The 21,385-nt window shown below is 41.0% G+C and overlaps 1 protein-coding gene across 1 annotated transcript in view; it reads left to right on the forward strand.

Annotated features, from left to right (window-relative positions):
- LOC132822655 (cadherin-like protein 26) overlaps window positions 1-21,385 on the forward strand; it is a 64,368-nt gene that overhangs the window by 598 nt on the left and 42,385 nt on the right. Inside the window, exons 2-4 of the mRNA XM_060835902.1 lie at window positions 3,065-3,193; window positions 11,733-11,918; window positions 13,997-14,265. Coding sequence (XP_060691885.1) covers window positions 3,065-3,193; window positions 11,733-11,918; window positions 13,997-14,265 — 584 coding nt within the window. The remainder of the gene's footprint in view (window positions 1-3,064; window positions 3,194-11,732; window positions 11,919-13,996; window positions 14,266-21,385) is intronic.

Below are 21,385 nucleotides of genomic sequence, written 5' to 3' on the forward strand. Positions count from 1 at the left end.
CTGCTGTTTGTAGTTCCTTGGTACTGCAGTGTGTTGTGGCTCATTTAAATAATGTCCTGATGCAGCTCCATTTGTGGGTGTTGGGATGATTGCTCCTGTAGTTAAGTATCTGGTCTGTGTGGGTTGCTTTCGGAAGTTCTCCTTTAACTGTTTGTTCCACTGTGACATCTAGGAAGGGGAGTATGTTGTTGTTCTCCTCCTCTTTTGTGAAATTTATGCCGTAAGGATTTGTTGATGATGTTATAGGTTTCTTCTAATTTGTTTGGTTTTGTGATGACAAAGGTGTTATCTGCATAGTGGACCCAAAGTTTTGGTTGGATCATGGGGAGACTGTTTGTTTGAGTCTCTGCATTGCTGCTTCTGCTAAAAAGCCTGATATTGGTGATCCCATGGGTGTTTCATTGATTTTTTTGGAGGTCTTGTCATTGAAGGTGAGGTGGGTAGTGAGGCACAGGTCTATAGCTTGAGGATGCTGTCATTGCTGATGGAGTTGGTGCTATCTGGTGTTTGTGTCCTTTGTTCGTCCAGGAGTGCGGTCAGTGTTTCTTTGGCTGTGCTAATGTTAATTGATGTGGATAGGGTGTTACATCAAAGGAGACCATTATTTCATCCCCTTCTATCATGGTGTCTTTGATGGTGTTCAGGAACTGTTGGGTGGAGTGAATGGAGTGGCATGAGTCTTCTACTAGTTATTTCAGTTTTTGATGGAGTTCTTAGCTACTCTGTATGTTGGTGTTCCAGGTAGTGAGACTATGAGTCTGAGGGGGGCCTCTGGTTTGTGTACTTTAGGTAGTCCATGGAAGGATGAATAAACACAGCAATTTTGACCCCAGTTACCAACCTCTGAGAAAATGAACCGGAAATGATATCACCCACCTTAAGAGGCCAAGACACATAAATAGAAAGCGAGACATAACACTGGCTTTTTACTGGAGGCTCACTGATGATGTTACCTAGCATGGTGACAAAACATCTGGAGACAAACCTTCTTGCACAGTGAGCAAACTTACAGCCTGAACCTCAGACTGGGCTACAAATCTTCTCAAAAATTGCAATTTGGAGTTGTCCTGGTAAGCAGAGACAATCAATTATCCTGTCTACAGTTTCCTGAGGGTTGAACAAAACATGGATCTTAAAAAGCAGATACTTTTACATTTTCTGGGATATCTATTAGGCAATCTTTGGGGTTCAGGGCCTTTGGATTGCCATGAACTCACCTAACAACCTCCCCACAATCCAGATCCTGGCACAAGTTGCTGTGGGCTTGTGGTAAATTCTTCTGCCCATGTTTTTTAGCATAGTTCAAGATTTTTGGTCCTAATCTCCTGCATGAGATGCTCCTGGCATTAAAATACTTCCCATGAGAAGGTGAAAAAAATGAAACCCCAAAGCAGGGAAAAGGGAACACTAAGGATGAAATAAATTAAAGCTGAGGAATATCCTCTTCCCTCTTAAAAATTCTAAGAATGCCACAAATCCTGATGCTCTAGCAGCATCCCAACTTTATTTCATTTGGTCACTCTACACTCTGACAGTGAGAGCGCTGAAGTTGTTGAATGGAAAATATCTCCAATAGGAAATAGTGGCAGAATGAGGAGGAGATACATTACGATGGTAAATTGAGATTGTTTCGCCCTCCAGGCTGCTGGGAGCAGCACTCATGAAAGGAACCACTGCTTCTGAAAAAATCCTCATCATTCCAGGAAACATGGGAACTGTAGGTGGAGAATCAGAAACGTGTAGAATTGATTGGAGTTTGGGGGAGGAGAAGGAACCATTAGCAGACAAATCCCCTGGTATCCTTGTGAAATCAGCAGACACTCCTTCAGGAACTCCTTCAAGAATTTGGAGGAGAAAGTAGACTCTTCTATTCATGTTCTAGTCCGAAACTGCAATGAGTATCAGTCCCCTCTTTTGGACAATGTGTTAGGAGGCTAACTCTATGTATTTTCCTGAGCCATCCATCATTTGGCATGAAGTGGGCAGAATTGGAGGGGAGGTCCTATATGCTGAAGTGGTAATTGAGAGACTGTTTACAACATTGAAATCCCCAAAAAAGACTGCTTGAGGCTATAGCACTGACAAAAACTTGAGTTTTGTAGGCATTGGCAGAAACTGAGGAAATTTAAATAAATGGGGTCAAATTGGGGGAGAGGGAAGGCGTAAGGATTATGTCCTTTCCACCTATACAATACAGGTCCTCATTACAACTATCTAGCTCAATAATCATATCACACTGGACGGTCCTGGGAAAACAAAGGTGTAGTTTAGAGATAAATGTGGGGGGTGCGACACAGTGGCTCAGTTGTTAGCACTCCTGCCTCACAGCACCAGGGACCCAGGTTTGATTCCAGCATCAGGTGACATTTGCACATTCTCCCTGTGTCTGTGTGAGTTTCGTCTGGGTGCTCTGTTTTCCTCCAAAGATGTGTGGGTCAGGTGAATTGGCCATGCTAAATTGCCCATAGTGATAGATGCATTAGTAGGGAGCAGGTGAATGGGTCTGGGTGGGTTACTCTTTGGAGGGTCAGTGTGGACTTGTTGGGCCAAAGGGCCAGTTTCTGCAACATAGGGAATCTAATCTATCTATAATTGGGTCAGGCTTGGGCAGTATTTACTTACAGAAATGAGGGAACAGTCAGCAATACTCCTGCCAGGTAAAAGGAGAAAAAAACAAATCTCTAAGCATCAAGATTGGCCTGTCCACATTTAGCTCATTTTTTTCCCCCACTATTTAAGCCAAATGCATTGGGATGGGGTGGGAGAGGAAGGGGCCAAAGGGTAATTGTGGAAGAAGTTCAGTCTAGTGTCCTATATTTATAATATTTGGATGGTGCTTATATGGTAAATCAATGATAGGGATGAACTCACAGCATCAAACCTTATACAGTCTTGGAGTTTAAAAGGACTAAGGAGTTTTATGCAAAAGCAAATAAATGCATTACAACTTATGCAACAGCTGGGCTTGTTACTACTACGCCTTTTATTGATAAAAGGTTGATGGCTTTTATTTCTACAAATTACATCATTTGTGTTTTCTGACTGATTTTTGTTTTTGTTTTAGGCCGTCAAATCTTACTCTTTAATCATTAAAGCGAGAGATAACGGATTGGAAGTATTGTCCTCCAGCACAGTAGTAGAGATAAATGTGGTCGATGCCAACAATAATCTCCCAGTTTTACCTCTGAAAAGCGTAGGTACTTTTTAACATTGTATCCCTAGTGGGAGCAAGGTGCAAAGGGATTTTTAATCTTAAGGAGAGGTATAACTTCAGCAGACATGGACTTAAATGTATTGATCTTTCAATTGCAAATGCAACACCGCTGTAATGCAACTTCAAAACAAAAACAAAACTGAATGAACTTCAGATGCTGGAAATCAGAAACAAAAACAGAAATTTCTTGAAAAGCTCAGCAGGTCAGATAGCATCTGTGGAGAGAGATAGCAGAATTAACATGTCACGTCCAGTGACCCTTCTTCAGAACTGATGGTAACTATTTATACAGAAGATGGGTGAAGGTAGGGGGAGGAGTAAACGATAGGTTGAGATAGAACTCAAAGAGAGAAAAAAACAATTGGACAGGCAAAGGAATGGATAAAGGTCAGTCTGGGAGAATGAACAGCTGTTAATAGGGACTACTAGGAGCTAACAATGGGTTGTGTATGGTGGCAGCCCATGTGAAGAAAAGGCCTGGTATGCCAGGGTTGGGGTAAGGATATGGGAGAAGATGCTCAACCCTAAAATTATTGAACTCGATATTGAGTCCAGAAGGCTGAAGAGTTCACAAGTAGAAAATGCAATGCTGTTCTTCCATCTTCTGCATTAATATCGGCCTTTTCCTAGCTCCCATCAGTTCTGAAGAAGGGTCAATGAACCCGGAACTTTAATTCTGCTTTCTCTCCTCGTATGCTGCCAGACCAGGCAGGATGGTCTTCATCTGAACCAGAGGGGTACCAATATCTGGCGGTGGCGGCGGCGGGGGGGGGGGGGGGGGGGGGGGGGGGGGGGGGGGGTGGGGGTGGAATTCGCTAAGGCTATTGGGATGGGTTTAAACTAATCCTGCAGGGGGATGGTATAGAAAAGGTTGAGAGTAGGGAGGTCCAAAATCAAGTTTCAGGGATGCAAGATGTCACCGGCAGGCAAGAAGTTGCTTTGAAGTATATCTACTTCAATGCCAGGAGCATCCGGAATAAGGTGGGTGAACTTGCAGCATGGGTCGGTACCTGGGACTTCAATGTTGTGGTCATTTCGGAGACATGGTTAGAGCAGAGACAGGAATGGTTGTTGCAGGTTCCAAGATTTAGATGTTTCAGTAAGAACAGAGAAGATGGTAAAAGAGGGGAGGTGTGGCATTGTTGGTCAAGGACAGTATTACAGTTGCAGAAAAGATGTTTGGGGACTCGTCAACTGAGATAGTATGTGCTGAAGTTAGAAAGAGGAAAGGAGAGGTTACCCTGTTGGGAGTTTTATATAGGCCTTTGAATAGTTCCAGAGATGTAGAGGAAAGGATAGCAAAGATGATTCTCGACAGGAGTGAGAGAGACAGGGTAATTGTCTTGGGGGACTTCAAGTTTCCAAATATTGACTGGGAACTCTATAGTACGAGTACTGTAGATGAGTCAGTTTTTGTCCAGTGTGTGCAGGAGGGCTTCCTGACACAGTATGTAGACAGGCCAACAAGGGGCGAAGCATATTAGATTTGGTACTGGTTAATGAGCCCGGCCAGGTGTTAGACTTGGAAGTAGGTGAGCACTTTGGTGATGGCGATCACAATTCTGTTATGTTTACTTTAGTGATAGAAAGGGATAGGTGTATACCATTGGGCAAGAGTTACAGTTGAGGGAAAGGCAATTATGATACGATTAGGCAAGATTTAGGAAGCATAGAATGGAGAAGGAAACTGCAGGGGATAGGCACATTGGAAATGTGGAGCTTATTCAAGGAAAAGCTACTGTGTGTCCTAGAGAAGTATGTACCTGTCAGGCAGGGAGGAGCTGTAGAGCATGGGATCTGTGGCTTATGAAGGAAGTGGAATCTCTGGTCAAGAGGAAGAAGAAGGCTTATATTAGGATGAAATGTGAAGGCTCAGTTAGGGCGCTTGAGGGTTACAAGGTAGCCAGGAAAGACCTAAAGAGAGAGCTCAGAAGAGCCAGGAGGAGACATGAGATGTTGTTGGCGGATAGGATCAGGGTTAACCTTAAGGCTTTCTATAGGTATTTAATGAATAAAAGAATGACAGAGAAAGATTAGGGCCAATCAAGGATAGTAGAGGGAAGTTGTGTGTGGAGTCGGAGGAGATAGGGGAAGCACTAAATAAATATTTTTCAACAGTATTCACTCTAGAAAATGAGTGATTTACTGAGGGGATTACTGAGATACAGGCTACTAGACTAGGTGTGATTGAGGTTCACAAGGAAGAGGTATTAGAAATCCTGCAGAGTGTGAAAATAGATAAGTCCCCTGGACTGGATGGGATTTACCCCAGGATCCTCTGGGAAGCCAGGGAGGAGATTGCCAAGCCTTTGACATTGATCTTTAAATCGTCATTGTCTACAGGAATAGTGCCAGAAGCCTGGAGGATAGCAAATGTGGTTACTTTGTTCAAGAAGGGGAGTAGATACAATCCTGGTAATTATAGACCAGTGAGCCTTACTTCAGTTGTTGGTAAAGTGTTGGAAAAGGTTATAAGAGATAGAATTTATAATCATCGAGAAAAGCATAATTTGATTAGGTATAGTCAGCACGGTTTTGTGAAGGGTAGGCTATGCCTCACAAACCTTATTGAGTTCTTTGAGAAGGTGACCAAACAGGTAGATGAGAGTAAACCGGTTGATGTGGTGTATATGGATTTCAGCAAGGCGTTCGATAAGGGTAGGTTGTGCCTCACAAACCTTATTGAGTTCTTTGAGAAAGAGACCAAACAGGAAGATGAGAGTAAACGGGTTGATATGGTGTATATGGATTTCAGCAAGGCGTTCGATTTTGTATATCGTTTGATTCCTCGCATGATATACAAAATGCGGAGGATGGGATTGTGGGAGATATAGCAGTTTGGATCAGTAATAGGCTTGCTGAAAGAAGACAGAGGGTGGTGGTTGATGGGAAATGTTCATCCAGTTACCAGTGGTGTACCACAAGGGTCGGTGTTGGGTCCACTGATGTTCGTCATTTTTATAAACGACCTGGATGAGGGCGTAGAAGGGTGGGTTAGTAAGTTTGCAGATGACACTAAGGTCAGTGCCCTTACTAGGACACTAAGGTCCTAGTAAATCTCCTCTGCACCCTTTCCAAAGCTTCCACATCCTTCTTATAATGCAGTGACCAGAACTGTACACAATACTCCAAGTGCAGCTGCACTAGAGTTTTGTACAGCTGTAGCATAACCTCATGGTTCTGGAACTCGATCCCTCTATTAATAAAAGCTAAAACACTGTATGCCTTCTTTACAACCCTGTCAACCTAGTGGAAACTTTCAAGGATCTGTGTACATGAACACCAACATCTCTCTGCTCATCTACACTACCAAGAGTCTTATCATTAGCCCAGTACTTTGCATTCCGGTTACTCCGACCAAAGTGAATCACCTCACACTTGTCCGCATTAAACTCCATTTGTCACCTCTCGGCCCGCTCTGCAGCTTATCTATGTCTCTCTGTAACCTCTTGTACTAAAGGAAACATGTCACAATCCATTGTACAAAAGGACACATGACATGTAATGATGATGGTAGACATCATTGTGACAACAGCCAGAAGATGTAGGAACTTGGATTATGTGGAAATATTTTTTAAAAACTTAACATACGGATACCATCGGTGAATTGCAATTTTTTGATCTTACATTTCCTATTGCTTCTACTTGCCATATTTTAGTGCCTTCAGTTGGGGGAGTTAGATGTACGGGGTGCTGTAGTGCTGTATTTGCTTTAATTGTTTTTTTAGCTGCATGGATCACCAAGGTCAATACACAGCAACAGCCTCTGGAAGCGGAGGCCAGCGCATTGAAATGCCGACTGACATGGATCCTCCAACCCATTGTCTGTTCGTGTGGTCACACAATGTAGAGGAACACTGGCAAAGGGGCACAGTTTGGTGATCGTGACCATGAAACTACTGGATTTTCATAAAAATCCATTTGGTTCATTGACATCTTTAAATGGTCTGAGTACATGCAATTGACAACATAATCAATAGCTAGGCATTCATACTCCACTGAAGGTCAAGTGCAACAGATGATATTATATTATGTAAGCTGCTAGTTCAGTATACCCCCAAGCTAGAAGATCAATCCTGTTTTAATAAAGAGTGCAGAAACAGCACCGGGCATACCTAAAAGATTAGGTGTCAAATGGTGAAGCTTTAATACGGGACTACATCATTCTGCTCCCATTTTTCCTATGTGATAGAAAGAGCTAAGATATTCAAAAGAGAATCAAAACTCTGCATTTCCTGCCACATCTCATTGATAATGTTGATGGATTGAGCATTGAACCAAAGACAGAGGCTCAACCATCAATGATAGGCATCAATGCAAAATATGTAGCTGAAGCATTTGCCACCCAGAAGTGCTAAGTGGATGATTCATTTTGGCCTTCACCTGAGGGCTCAGCATTGCTTTCTGACAATAGAAGTGAAGACTTGTGTTGCACATATAGCTATGTCTTGAAATGCTCTGTTACAGTACAGCTACAATACTGGCATTTACCTATCAAAATTATTCATACATGTGCTGGCCACAAAAAGCTGGACAAGTCTAATCTTGGTAAATGCCACCATCAATCTAACTTTGATCATCAGTAAATCAATGAAAGGGATCATCAACAAGTGCAATCAAGCAGCACTTACTTAGTAATGACCTGTGCACAGATGGTCACTTTTGGTTCAGCCATGGCATTCAGCTCCTCTCCTGAATGAACACTCATTGTACAAAAATTGATAAAAGAACTAAATTCTAAAGGTGAAGTGAGTGAGAGTGCCCTTGACATCAAGGGAACACTTGAGTGAATTTGGTATCAAGAATTCTTCAGTGCTGGGCCTGCAATTGTTCATGATATATATAAATGGTTTGGAAGAGGAGACTGAGTATAATGTTTCCAAGTTTGCTGATGACACTAAATTGAGTGGAAAGGCAAACTGTGCAGAGGATGTGGAAGGTCTGCAGAGAGATTTAGATAGGTTAAGTGAGTGGGCTAGGGTCTGGCAGATGAGTACAATGTTGCTAAATGTGAGGTTATCCACTTTGGAAGTAAAAATAGTAGGTCAGAGTATTATTTAAATGGTGAAAGATTGCAGCATGCTATTATGCAGAGGGACTTAGGAGTGTTCATACATGAATTGCTAAAAGTTGATTTGCAGGTGTAACAGGCAATCAGGGATATTGGGTTTCAATGCTACAGGGATTGAATTTAAGAGCTGGGAGGTTCTGCTGCAATTATACAAGGTGTTGGTGAGCCCGCACCTGGAGTATTGTGCGCAGGTGTGGTCTCCTTACTTGGGGAAGGATATACTGACTTTGAAAGTGGTGCAAAGGAGGTTCACCAGGTTGATTCTGGAAAAGAGGGGGTTACCCTATGAGAAGAGGTTGAGCTGTCTGGGACTGTACTTAGAAAAATGAGAGAGGATCTTATAGAAATATGTAAAATTATTAAAGGAATAGATAAGATAGAGGCAGACAAGTTGTTTCAACTGGTGGGTGAGACTAGAACTCAGGGACATGGCCTCAAGATTAGGGAGAGATGAGAAGGAACTGCTTTTCCCAGAGTAATGAATATATGAAATTCTCTGTCCAAGGAAGCAATACAGGCAGCTTCATTAAAAATATTCAAGACACAGTTGGATGAGTTTTTGCATGGTAGGTCTATTAAGGGTTATGGGAATAATGCAGATAGGCGGAGCTGAGATAATGGATAGATCAGCCATGATCTTAATGAATGGTGTAGCAGGCTTGACAGGCCAAATGGCCTACTCCTGCTTCTATTACTTTGAAAATATTGCTATTCTTTCATTCTCGCTGGGTGAAAATTCAGAACTCCCTTTCTAAGAGTGCAATGGGGGTACCGACACCACTTGACTGCAAAACTTCAAGAAGGAATCTTGTCATCACCTTCTTCCGGATAATCAATAAATGGCAGCAAATGATGGTTTCCCCAGTGGCCCCCTCATCCCACGAAAGGCAAAAAAAAATCAGTGAAGTAATGAAATAAGCTAATAAGAGTGAATAGAGGACACAAACTACAAAGATGCCTTATACTTGCTTTTCTTCATTGGTTAAGCCAAACTGTTTTTTACATTGAATCCACACTGTGTGCAACAGTACTGCTATTGACTGCCTCAACAACCTTAATTCAGTTGTGATTATAGATTCTGACCCAATGATTTGACTTTCAGTTTGCAGCTCCTGTAAAAGTATAAGTCCTCAATGTGTTGATCACAGCAGCTTGACCAAACTTTAGAAGTAACTACCTTTTATTTAATAGCATGTTTGAGATTGACTGATATTTCAAAGAAAAATAAACCTGCTGAATGTTGTAAGCTGTTTTTCAAAGTTAAGAATAAACTGTTAACATCTCCTGACATGTCAGACCTTGTAGTTTATCAGGACCCGATGAAACAGTCAAACATATTACAAAGCTAAAAATCACACAACACCAGATTATAGTCCAACAGGTTTAATTGGAAGCACTAGCTTTCGGAGCGCTGCTCCTTCATCAGGTAAAGGAGAGGCGCTCTGAAAGCTAGTGCTTCCAAATAAACCTGTTGGACTATAACCTGGTGTTGTGTGATTTTTAACTTTGTACACCTCAGTCCAACATCAGCATCTCCAAATCAATATTACAAAGCTGTACAGCTCTTTCAATTTACTTTGACTAATTAAAACACCTGCTGGGATGCAAACGTTAATTGAGTGTGAGTTTTAATGAATTACTTTCTGTTTCAATCATTTGATAGATAAAAGCACAGTTGGACTTAAAAAAGCACTGTGAACAATTCTAATCATTAACAACTGAAAATAGGCTAATATGAACAATGAAAATCCTGAAGGCTAGTTTTAAGTCAAGCGATGGGATATCTCAATGGAGTTGTACAACTGATTGTGAGGGCATTGAATCAGATAAGGGATGATATTGTAAAGTCCTGGTTGATCAAAGACAGAAGCAGATGCTCTAGAAGCTCATGAAAGGTGGATGGCAGTTTTTAACTCACTGGTTCATTTTAAGAAAAAGACCCTTAATTAGGTATTTTCGGTTCAGGGAATCTTTAAAGGACAATAAAGTTCTGACAATAAAGCATGATGTCTGCTCCTGAAAAAGGGTCCAAAAGCTTTGATAATATTTTTCAGGCTGCTGTTGATGCCAAATGAGTAGATTGTCATTAACGAGCTATGATGAGTCACTGTTAACTGACTATTCACTTGCATTAATGCAAACAATTGCTTGAAGCTAAATTGAAGGTATGTATATGAATATTTGACAGTGCAATTGGATACTCATTTATTACCTCATGCTGGGTTTTTAAAGAATAGGAAACTATTCCAAAGAGATTTGCCTCAAATTTCCCAAGCATAGTAAACTGTTGGACAAGGAAACATCTTACTTACATTGGTAATTTCCACCACCACAACCCATCATTCAAAAATCACCTTCAGATTAATAGCAACTCCAAAGTGAAGATTAATGTTTACTGTGAAAATTGCTGTGGATTTGGACAATAATACATAGTGGACAACAGTATTACCAGTATGTAACAGCCAGTAACTCCTCAGCACAATGGAGAGCCTTGGGTGCTGGAATGTACTATTAATTCTGAATTGATATTTGATCAGGCATAGTTCTGTACAGAAGACCATTCATCAGTGTCCAAGTCATGCTTACAAATTTAATTGTATTAATGAGATATTATGACAGTTTAACTTTTCACCAACAATATAAAGTTTGAGAGCAGAAGGTAAAAAAATTATTAAGGACTGAATGCATCACTACAGGTAACATGCTAGGACAATTTAAGAATTTTCCACTAACAATTTGGAAACTTTGATACACAATAGAATCTTACAGCATTCTGTCCAATATGCAGTGTGTTCTTGGCCATATATTTAGCTCCCCTTGAAGTATTTATTCAGTTCCTGCTTGGAAATTATAAGTTCACTATCATTGTCACTTGAGGCAGTAAATTCCAGATCATAACTCACTGCATAAATAAGTTCTCCTCATTACCTCACTGCATCTTTTATTAATTATTTAAATTGTGAATCCAACCTCATGCCACTGGAACCACTTTCTTTTTATTTACAACATAAAAGCACTCCATGATTTTGGAAACCTCTAATTAATATCCTCCTAACTTTCTGCACTCTCAACAAAATAATTTCAGCTTTACTAGTTTTGCCATATAATTGAAATCCCTCACCTCAGATACCATTTTAATTAAGCTCCGCTTTAGCAGGACTGTTTTGCTAGTATGCTGTGCCTCCACTTATGAGGCAAGTATTCACTGTGCTTAATTAACAGCTTATCAATGTATCCTGCCATCTTCAAAGATTTCTGAATGCAAACCCTTAGGTTTTTGCAGTTCCCTTTAAAATTGATATTTTTATTTTATATATTACAAATTTATATGAAAACAAAGCTGATATTATTTCAGGTCAATGTGCCTTGTTTGGTATAACTGAGAAGATTGTTGCAAATTTCCTCTTCTTAAATAAATACAGCAATGTTATCATCTGTTTTCCATAGGTTTCAACTGATGTCGATGAGACTGACATTAATGTGATAATACTACGAATAACTGTTACGGATAAAGATACTCCTCATACACCAGCCTGGAGAGCAAAATACACGATAGTACAAGGGAATGAAGATGAAAATTACAAGATTGAAACAGATCCAGAAACAAATGATGGAATGTTATTTCTAATCAAGGTATGACATTTTAATTTGAGAGTATAGATTTAATCTTTACTGGATTATATGAGCTTTTGAAAAGAAAATGAAGGTAAACAAGCCACCATTTATCTGTATCTTTACAGACATAAATATTTTATTTGTATTTTCTATATTGCTGTTGTATGTTTTGCTGTTCTTCCTGCAGTTTTAGATTTATTATTTTCAGTATGCCAATTTCATAATGAGTGAATTAAATCTCGGTTTGCGCCTCTTACAATTTAGTGGAAATCCAGATCTGAACATTGCAGTCAGATTTGTAACTTTTTTCTTCAAATCCATGTCCAGAGGCATCATAGCTCTTTCAAATCCTATACCCATCCTGTTGATTGATTTGCAATCAGGGCCAAGAGTTCTCCCACTATGTTTTACCTTATTAATCCAGAAACGCTATTATCAGTAGCAGTTCCTCATATTTTTCTTGCATTATTTAATTATTTAATTGGCAACTAACTCAGAAAGTTATTGATCCCAATTGACCAATAACTGATTCTAGTAAATTTAGAGGTTGAAATATTTTGCAGATCGCTGAATCTGAACTTTAGACTTGAATTTCCAGTAAGTTCAGGCTTGAGTCCCCTTCGAGGGCACCTTTCAAATTCATAATCATCTGCCACCTAAAAGAGCAGGATGCATTGGGAACACCACCACCTTCAAACCACTCAGCATCTTGACTTAGAAATATATTGCTTCAGTGTTGATGGGTCAAAATCCTGGAATTCCCTTCCTAATAGCACTGTTGGAGTACCTGCACTAAATGTTTTTCACAAATGTAAAAAGCAACTCGCCTCCACCTTAGTAAGGGCAACTAGAATGGGCAATAAATACTGGACCAGTCAGTGACACCCACATCCCACAAGTGAATTTAGAAAGTTGCCTGCTTTAGAAGGAATGACGTCCTTGTGAAGGACTTTCAAAAGATGAAAGGTCCTAGAGTTTAAATGAACGTAAAGACCGTGCATAATTAGGAACGGAATCAAGGTGAACAGTCCTCATGGAACAGACATACTTGTCTTCCAAAGCTGAAGAGAATGCATTCTGGATGAATAGTGAACCCCCCAGAGCAATTTCTGAAAGCAGATATTGTGAACAAATAGAGTAGAGGCAAATGTAATTATACAAATGAATGCATAGCTGTTAAAAACAGGGAGAAAGCTTGCAGGAAGATGTTTTATATGGTGTTCTATTCTGAAATGGCTCATGCTGAGGAATGTATTGGAATCCACCCACTATGATAATATCATGAATCAGGAAATCAACTCTGGATCTCAAAGGCGACAGGCATCTCAGGGTCTCCTCATACTGGTTTTCCTTTCCCACACCAAACAAAACTGTCCCTTCATATCTCAATCTAAAAGAAAGGAAGAAGGCAGCAAGTACACCTCGGGGTGACCATAAATCCAATTAGTCCATACAATAGGATGAGAATAGTGAGGAATCCCTACACAATATCATGGAAGCAGTGGGCATTGCTTTCTCTTACAATACACACAGCTATGTGAAAATGGCAAGTTGATCAGTAGATTATCTTGGCACCACTCCAAGATTTGTGACAAATATTGGGGTTGGTACGGTGGTACAGTGGCTCAGTGGTTAGCACTGCTGCCTCGCAGTGGCAGGGATTTGGATTTGGTCCCTGCCTTCGATAATTGTCTGTGTGGAGTTTGCATGTTCTCCCCATATTTGTGTGGGTTTCTGCTGGGTGCTCTGGTTTCCTCCCAGAGTTCTAGGATATGCAAGTTAGGTGGATTGGCCATGCTAAATTACCCTTAATGTTTTAGCATGTGTAGTCAGGTGTGTTAGCCATGGGAAATGCAGGGTCTGTGTGGGATGCTCTTTGGAGGATTAGCATGAATGTGTTGGGCTGAATGGCCTGTTTCCACACTGTGGGGATTCTATACAACAATCTATATACAACTCATAAACATGTTGAATTTCAGTCAATATGCTAAAAGCAGAAAATAATTAACCCAACCTAACAGCTTTAGAATAATTGAAACATTTCTAAGCTATTTAAAGTAGTATTCAAACTGATTATATTATTTTTACTTTTGCAGTCTTTGGATTATGAGGCTAATCCTCAGAGGAATATTAAGATAACAGTTGAAAATGAAGAACCTTTTGCTACATGTCCACCACTGAGCGGGAGAGATGCCAACAAATTGCCAGAAATCTCTGCAGTTATAACAGTGCAGGACGAGAATGACCCTCCTGTGTTCACCCTTCCAGTATTATTTGTTCGGGAGACTGAAGGTCAGAAGCCTGGAAAGATAGTGGGAAGATTTAATGCGACTGATACTGATAGATTCTTTAAGCATTCGATCAGGTAAAGGAAAGTCTTGAACATAAAAGAACATATACCACGACTTCTCACATTTATATCCTAATTATTTATTTTTGTCAAAACTTTATTAAATTACATTTTTGTTAGACACAATCTAAGTCCATTGCTTCACCTGCTACTGCATGACATTTGGAGGTTTATCTCCAACCATTGGGATAGAATGAAGTATGGTATAGTCCTTGTCCGATAACGTTTCCATATGATTTGACTACAAAGAAACAAAATGGATAAATTTGCAGAATCTGGTCTGACCTTTTGATCAATTAATGATAAATAACAAACTAACAGAAAGCTTTGAAATGATGTTATACTAAATCCATCAACTCTTTTCACAAGCGCTCTTGGAAATATTTCAAAATTGCTGTTAATGTAATGGCAAGGATCTTCAGGCTGCATGTAAGGTAGACTATTGATTCACTACTGCCCCTTTTGTATTATGTGCCAGGTCCAAATTTTACTTCAATACAAACAATGAATAAATTCCCTCAGTACTAAGTCCTATTACACCAAGGTTTACCATATGGCATATTTATACATTTTCCTTCAAATAACTACAGCTTTATTGAAATGTAGATTTATGAAATAAGTGCAGAAAATTCTGCAAGTATATAAGCTGCTAACCTCAGTTAAAGAGAGAAGACAGATTATGATGTTTTATACATATAATATCGATCTAAATTGTTTGTTTATGCTGTTGTTGATAATTCCTTCTGGGAGTTTGCTGATGAATGAAAAGTGTCCTTTTTAAATTACATTAACAAGTTTTCTAAATCTAAGTAACTCATAAAACAGGATAGAGATGACCGAACCACACGATAATTGGCTGAATTAGATTTATTCTGTACTTTAGGCATCCTGGGCAACATTCTACATTGTTAAGCAGAGGCCTGGGCCATGCAAATACATGTATAGTTTGACTGAGCGATGTTATAACTGGAGCAGCAAGGTGGCTCAGTGGTTAGCACTGCTGCCTCACAGTACCAGGGACCAAAGTTCATTTCAGCTTGGGTGACTGTGTCGAGTTTGCACATTCTCCCCATGTCTGCGTGGGTTTCCTCTGGGTGCTCCAGTTTCCTCCCAAGTCCAAAGATGCGCAGATCAGATGAATTGGCCATTTTAAATTGCCCATCATGTTGGGTGCTTTAGTCAGAGGGAAATGGGTCTGGGTAGTTACTCTTCAAAGGGTCCATGTGGACTTGTTGGGCCGAAGGGCCTGTTTCCACACTGTAGAGAATCTAATGTAATAACTCTGGGGGAGATTTTCTCAGCTGTCTGCTCTTCTTAATGTCATAACCAGAAATGTGCAAATTTCAGCTATCTCTCTTTTTTTGCTATTGACAACCACCTGATGAAGGAGTGGCATTCCAAAAGCTAGTGCTTCCAATTAAACCTGTTGGACTATAACATGTTGTTGTGTAATTTTTAGCATTGTTGGTTATAGGAGAGTTAAAGGACTTTTAGAGTCATCAGGTCAGAGATGTACAGCATGAAAACAGACTCTTCGGTCCAACCTGTCCATGCCGACCAGATATCCCAACCCTATCTAGTCCCACTTGTCAGCACCCGGCCCACATCCATCCAAACCTTTCCTATTCATATACCCATCCAAATGTCTCTTAAATGTTGCAATTGTACCAGCCTCCACCACATTCTCTGGCAGCTCATTCCATAACTGTACCACCCTCTGTGTGAAAAAGTTGCCCCTCAGGTCTCTTTAAATTTTTCCCCTCTCACCCTAAACCTATGCCCTCTAGTTCTGGACTCCCTGACCCCAGGGAAAAGACTTTGCCTATTTACCCTATCCATGCCCCTCATAATTTTGTAAACCTCTATAAGGTCACCCCTCAGCCTCCCACGCTCCAGGGAAAATAGCCCCAGCCTGTTCAGCCTCTCCCTTTAGCTCTCTTCTCCAACCCTGGCCACATCCTCGTAAATCTTTTCTGAACCCTTTCAAGTTTCACAACATCTTTCTGATAGGAAGGAGACCAGAATTGTACGTAATACTCCAGCAGTGGCCTAACCAATGACTTTTATTTTATTGTGGAAGAAATAATCTTGTATCTTTTCTCTTTTTTTTAACAATGTTCATATTGGTCTCCATTTCTTGCTCAGATATGGCTGATCATGTAAGCTCAGCTGGCCCTCTCCTTTATGCAATGTAAAGACATGGTCCCATACCACTCTCGGCAGGGATAATTGAAACATTGGCGATGAAGTAAAAGCTCTGTTTGGAATCCAACAGCCAGCACCAAAATGGACACAGATTTGAACAAATGCTGATGCTTTAAGGCCTCTCGTTTTCATAAATAACAAAATGGGAGTATAACACGGGAACAGGCACTTTGGCTCTCCAAGCCTGTGCCGATCATCATGCCCCAACTGAACTCAAACTAAAAACCTTCTTCCCTTATTTGGTCTGTATCGCTCTATTCCCTCCCTATTCACGTAACTGTCCAAATGCCTCTTAAATGTCGCCAATGTGCCTGCTACCACCACCTCTTCTGGAAGTGTGTTCTAGGCTTGTACAAGTCTGTGTGAAAAGCTTCCCTCACACCTCTCTCTGAAACTTTCCCCCTCTCACCTTGAACCTGTGCCCTCTTGTGATTGAAACTTCAGCCCTGGGAAAAAAGCCTCTGACTATCCACCCTATCTATGCTTCTCATAATTTTGTAAACATCTCACAAGTCTCCTCCCAGTTGCTGCCTTTCCTGTGAAAACAATCCTGGCCTTTTTAACCTTTCCTCATAGTTAATGCCCTTGAAACAAACTTTTAGGAGCTGGGATATAGTCTTGACCAGATCAAGATTGATGAAATTGATTTGCTGGAAAGTTTGGAAAACATTAAGATTGATTAGTCCCCAGGGCCAGACCAGATTTATCCTAAGCTGTTCTGGGAAGCGAGAAAAGAGGTTGCTAAGTCGCTGGCGAGGATATTTGCCTCCTCACTCTCCACAGGAGGTGTAGTGGAGGATTGGAAGAGGGCGAATGTTGTTCCTCTTTTCAGGAAGGGTAATAGGCAAATCCCTGGCAATTATAGACCAGTCAGTCTTATGTCTGTGGTCAGCAAAGTTTTAGAAAGAATTCTGAGGGATAGGATTTATGACTTGGCAAAGCATAGTGTGATTAAAGGCAGTCAGCATGGCTTTGTGAGGGGCAGGTCATGCCTCACAAATCTTATTGAGTTCTTTGAGGAGGTGTCAAGACAGATCGATGACGGTAGGGCAGTGGATGGGGTGTATATGGACTTCAGCAGGGCACTTGTTAAGGTTCTACATGGTCGGCTCATTCATAAAGTCAGTAAATATGGGATACAGGGAGATTTGGCTATCTGGATTCAGAATTGGCTGGCTGACAGAAGGCAGAGAGTGGTTGTAGATGGAAAGTATTCTGCCTGGAGGACAGTGTTGAGTGGGGTCCCACAGGACTCTGTTCTTGGGCCTCTGCTTTTTGTAGTTTTTATGAATGACTTGGATGATGAGGTTGAGGGGTGGGTTAGTAAATTTACAAATGACACCTCGATCAAGACCTGATCGAGGTGTACAAAATAATGAGTGGAATAGATAAAGTCAATAGCCAGAGACTTTTCCCCAGGGCAGGATTGACTGGTTTGAGGAGTCATAGTTTGAAGATATTAGGAGGAAGATATAAAGGAGATGTCAGAGGTATGCTCTTTACGCAGAAAGTTGTGAATGCATGGAATGCGTTGCCAACTGTGGTGGTGGAAGCAGAGTTATTGGGGACATATTTAATCGACTGCTGGACATGCACATGGATAGCAGTGGGTTGAGGGGTGCGTAGGTTAAGTTACTATATTTTATATTAGGATTAAACCTCGGCATGACATTGTGGGCCAAAGGGACTGTGCTGTACTTTTCTATGTTCCATGTTCTATATTTATATCTTGTTATATCCTTTTGCAAGCATCAGCACTATCAGCAACTCTACCAATCATCTGCAAACTTCTGAATCAGAAGTTACTAATTAATGAGTTTTCCCACTGTCCTTCACCACACCCAAAATGTCAGGCCATTGCCACTTCTTTTTTCTATATCACAAACCCCATGCACTGTGCTCTCCTGTATCCCTCTTCTGCTCCTCCATGCTTCACCCTACTTCATACCTCCTCTCTTTACCACTGACCCACTCTAGTCAGTCCTGAGCCTCAATGCAAACTGCCACACATCTACTTCCCTCCTTTGTAAGATGGAGTTAAACACGAAATCTGCTGACCAGACATACAAGCATACAAAGTTGACTGGTAAATGCCAGCTTCAAACTAACATGAACCAGGGACTACAATTCATTTTCCAAGAATGATTTTCCAAGCCGTGGCCTCAAGCCTAAAGGAACATCATAGGGTAGTTTGATAATGGCTCACCGAGAGAACTCTAATCATTCTTGAGAAGGTTCACTAGGCTGTGACTGAGTCTGGAGAGACTGTCTCATGAGGACAGGTTGAGTAGGTTGGCTCCATATTCAAGCTTGTTGGAACATACAGGACTCTTAGCACACTTTGTTGGGTGGATGTGGGAAGACTGTCTTCCCTTGTGGGAGAGTCTAGGACCAGAGGACATTATCTCAGAATGAGGTGTTACCCATTTAAAACAGAGATGGATGGGAATTTCTTCTTTCAGAGGGTTGTGAACTTGTTGAATTCTTTACTGCAGAGGTTTGGTGATACTGGACCATTAGGCATATTCAGGTCTTAGACAGATTTTTAATCAGTAAGGGAATCAAAGATTTTGAGGAAAAAGGAGGAAAATGGAATTGAGGGTTAGCAGATATACCATGGTCTCTTTGAATGACAGAGCAAATATGTTGGGCTGAGTGGCCAATGAGTGGCTTCCCAATGTGGTATTTAAACATTGATTGTGCAATTGATTGGACAATTTCACAGACTCCAAGCTCCTTATAGAGGCATGACATTGACCTGCTTGATTGCACATTGTATGAAGACATAATATGAGACTTCATTGTGATGGATGTGAGAGCTGAGGAGTTCCTTCAATGGAATTGAATTATCTTTCTCAGTTTCCTCACAGTTCAACAGATTATCTGGTTACAGGTCAAACATGGAGCCAGCCATGACTAGAGTCCTGAATGTCACAGTTCAAGATCCCCAACGGTTCAGACTTTCTGGAGTTAAGGAGTCAGCAGCTTGTAAGCAGTAACAAACATTTGGTAATTGAAAGTTCTTTCATCCTTGGGATATCTGAAGAGGCTGCTTTTCCCTCATGTCGATGTTACTGAATGAGACCCAACATCAAAAATTATATGATGGTACACATTTTAACAGCGCAGTGAATATATATTTACAAAGGTGAAAGATTATCTACAAGGTTATGTCACCCATGATATATATGTGCCCTCTTTAAGTTTACTATTTTCTCTGTTTCCGACAGTCCTGACTTCTGCAGCAGCGGTGGAGGGAGCCTATTGTGCGGTTAGTCCGATTCGCCTGGAAGGCTTTAGTGGTTATTTTTGGTGTTTTTTGATCTAGAGAGCCTAGTCCTGCACAAGCATAGGCACACCTCTACCTTTCAAAATCAAAAGCAGAGGTGTAATGGAGAGACTGAGCTACCCTGCAGTGTCCTGATAAGAAGCTTCAGGTGTCCTGCATTTATCTGCTTCTTCTACTGGTTCCTGCTGACACCACTGTAACCCCCGGACAGGAAAGGGCACTTGGAGTGAGGTTGACATTTCTCATTTTGTCTCACCTTGCTACTGATGTTGTACATGTGTAGCTAGAAATTTGAGTGCAGGCCTACAACTGTGCAGGCATGGAATGTGTTGGATTTAGATCTCCAAAGTGGTCATCAGCATGTCCACAGAGTAGGCCAGATGTACACATTCTAGAGAAATCATAATATTGGCAATGCTGGTGAACTCCTCTATCCTTCAATCCAAATTACTGAGTGTCTCTGACAAGCCGGCCTACTGTTCCTGTGCTTCTCAATGCACTTTCATGAAGTCATTAATGGAAGAGCAATAGCTTACTGATTCATCTTTGCCAGTTTTGGATCTCTTGGCCTAATTATGGACAAATCTTTCCTGTATTGAGACAAAGAGAGGGATGGCATATGATGGAAGACCAGTTAGTGGGGATGCATGAGCAAGAGAGAAAGTAATGTGTCTCCAGTGAATGAACTGAAAGGAACGGGTAAGTAGTTTGAGAACTTGAGGTAGGTGAGAGCCGTTGAGTGGAGATGCAATAGTGAATTGCAGCCTATGAGCTTTGGCAAGCGAGTGTGCAGTGGCAGAGTTAGAGTGGGTTCTGGCCCTGTGAGTGTGAGGTACGGAGGATGGTGTCACTTATCCTTGCAGATTCCAATTGATCGTTAACTTTCTTGCTACACTGGTGGTCATCCTGCTTCACCTGTATTACAGTGCTGAACTGGGTTGCTGTCTGTGACCAGGCTGGCTGGTCCAACTCATAGGAAGTTTATTTGACAAAGCACGTTAACAAACAATGGAAAATTCCTGCCAGTCTTGACAAAGGAAGATTGGTAGCAGTGAACAACTTCAAATAACCCTTAACTTGTGTCACATACTTGTAGAGTTGGCAGCCATCATAATAGGTATCAGGAGTGGCAAATAGGCCAACTACCACACCAATGCAATTTAATTCCTAATTAATTTCCACCAAATATTATCTATCATGTTCCTAAACAATAATAACTCTTTTCACCTTGAAACAATTGATTGAAAAAGGAATTAGCTCAACAAAAATAAGCAACTTTGCATTTTGTTCATGGGATGAGAGTGTTGGCGTCTAATCCAGCGTTTATTGCTCATTTAAATTGCCATGGAGAAGTCGATGGTAAACTGCCTGCTTGAACTGCTGGAGTCTTTGTAGTGTTGGTATGTGCTGCTGAGAAAGGAGTTCCAGTTTAGTGCTGTGTTTATTAGATTAGATTACTTACAGTGTGGAAACAGGCCCTTCGGTCCAACAAGTCCACACTGACCCACCGAAGCGCAACCCACCCATACCCCTACATTTACCCCTTTACCTAACACTACAGGCAATTTAGCATAGCCAATTCACCGGACCTGCACATCTTTGGACTGTGGGAGGAAACCAGAGCACCCGGAGGAAACCCAC

The sequence above is a fragment of the Hemiscyllium ocellatum genome, chromosome 15 (assembly GCF_020745735.1).
Source record: "Hemiscyllium ocellatum isolate sHemOce1 chromosome 15, sHemOce1.pat.X.cur, whole genome shotgun sequence".
Lineage (NCBI taxonomy): Eukaryota > Metazoa > Chordata > Chondrichthyes > Orectolobiformes > Hemiscylliidae > Hemiscyllium > Hemiscyllium ocellatum.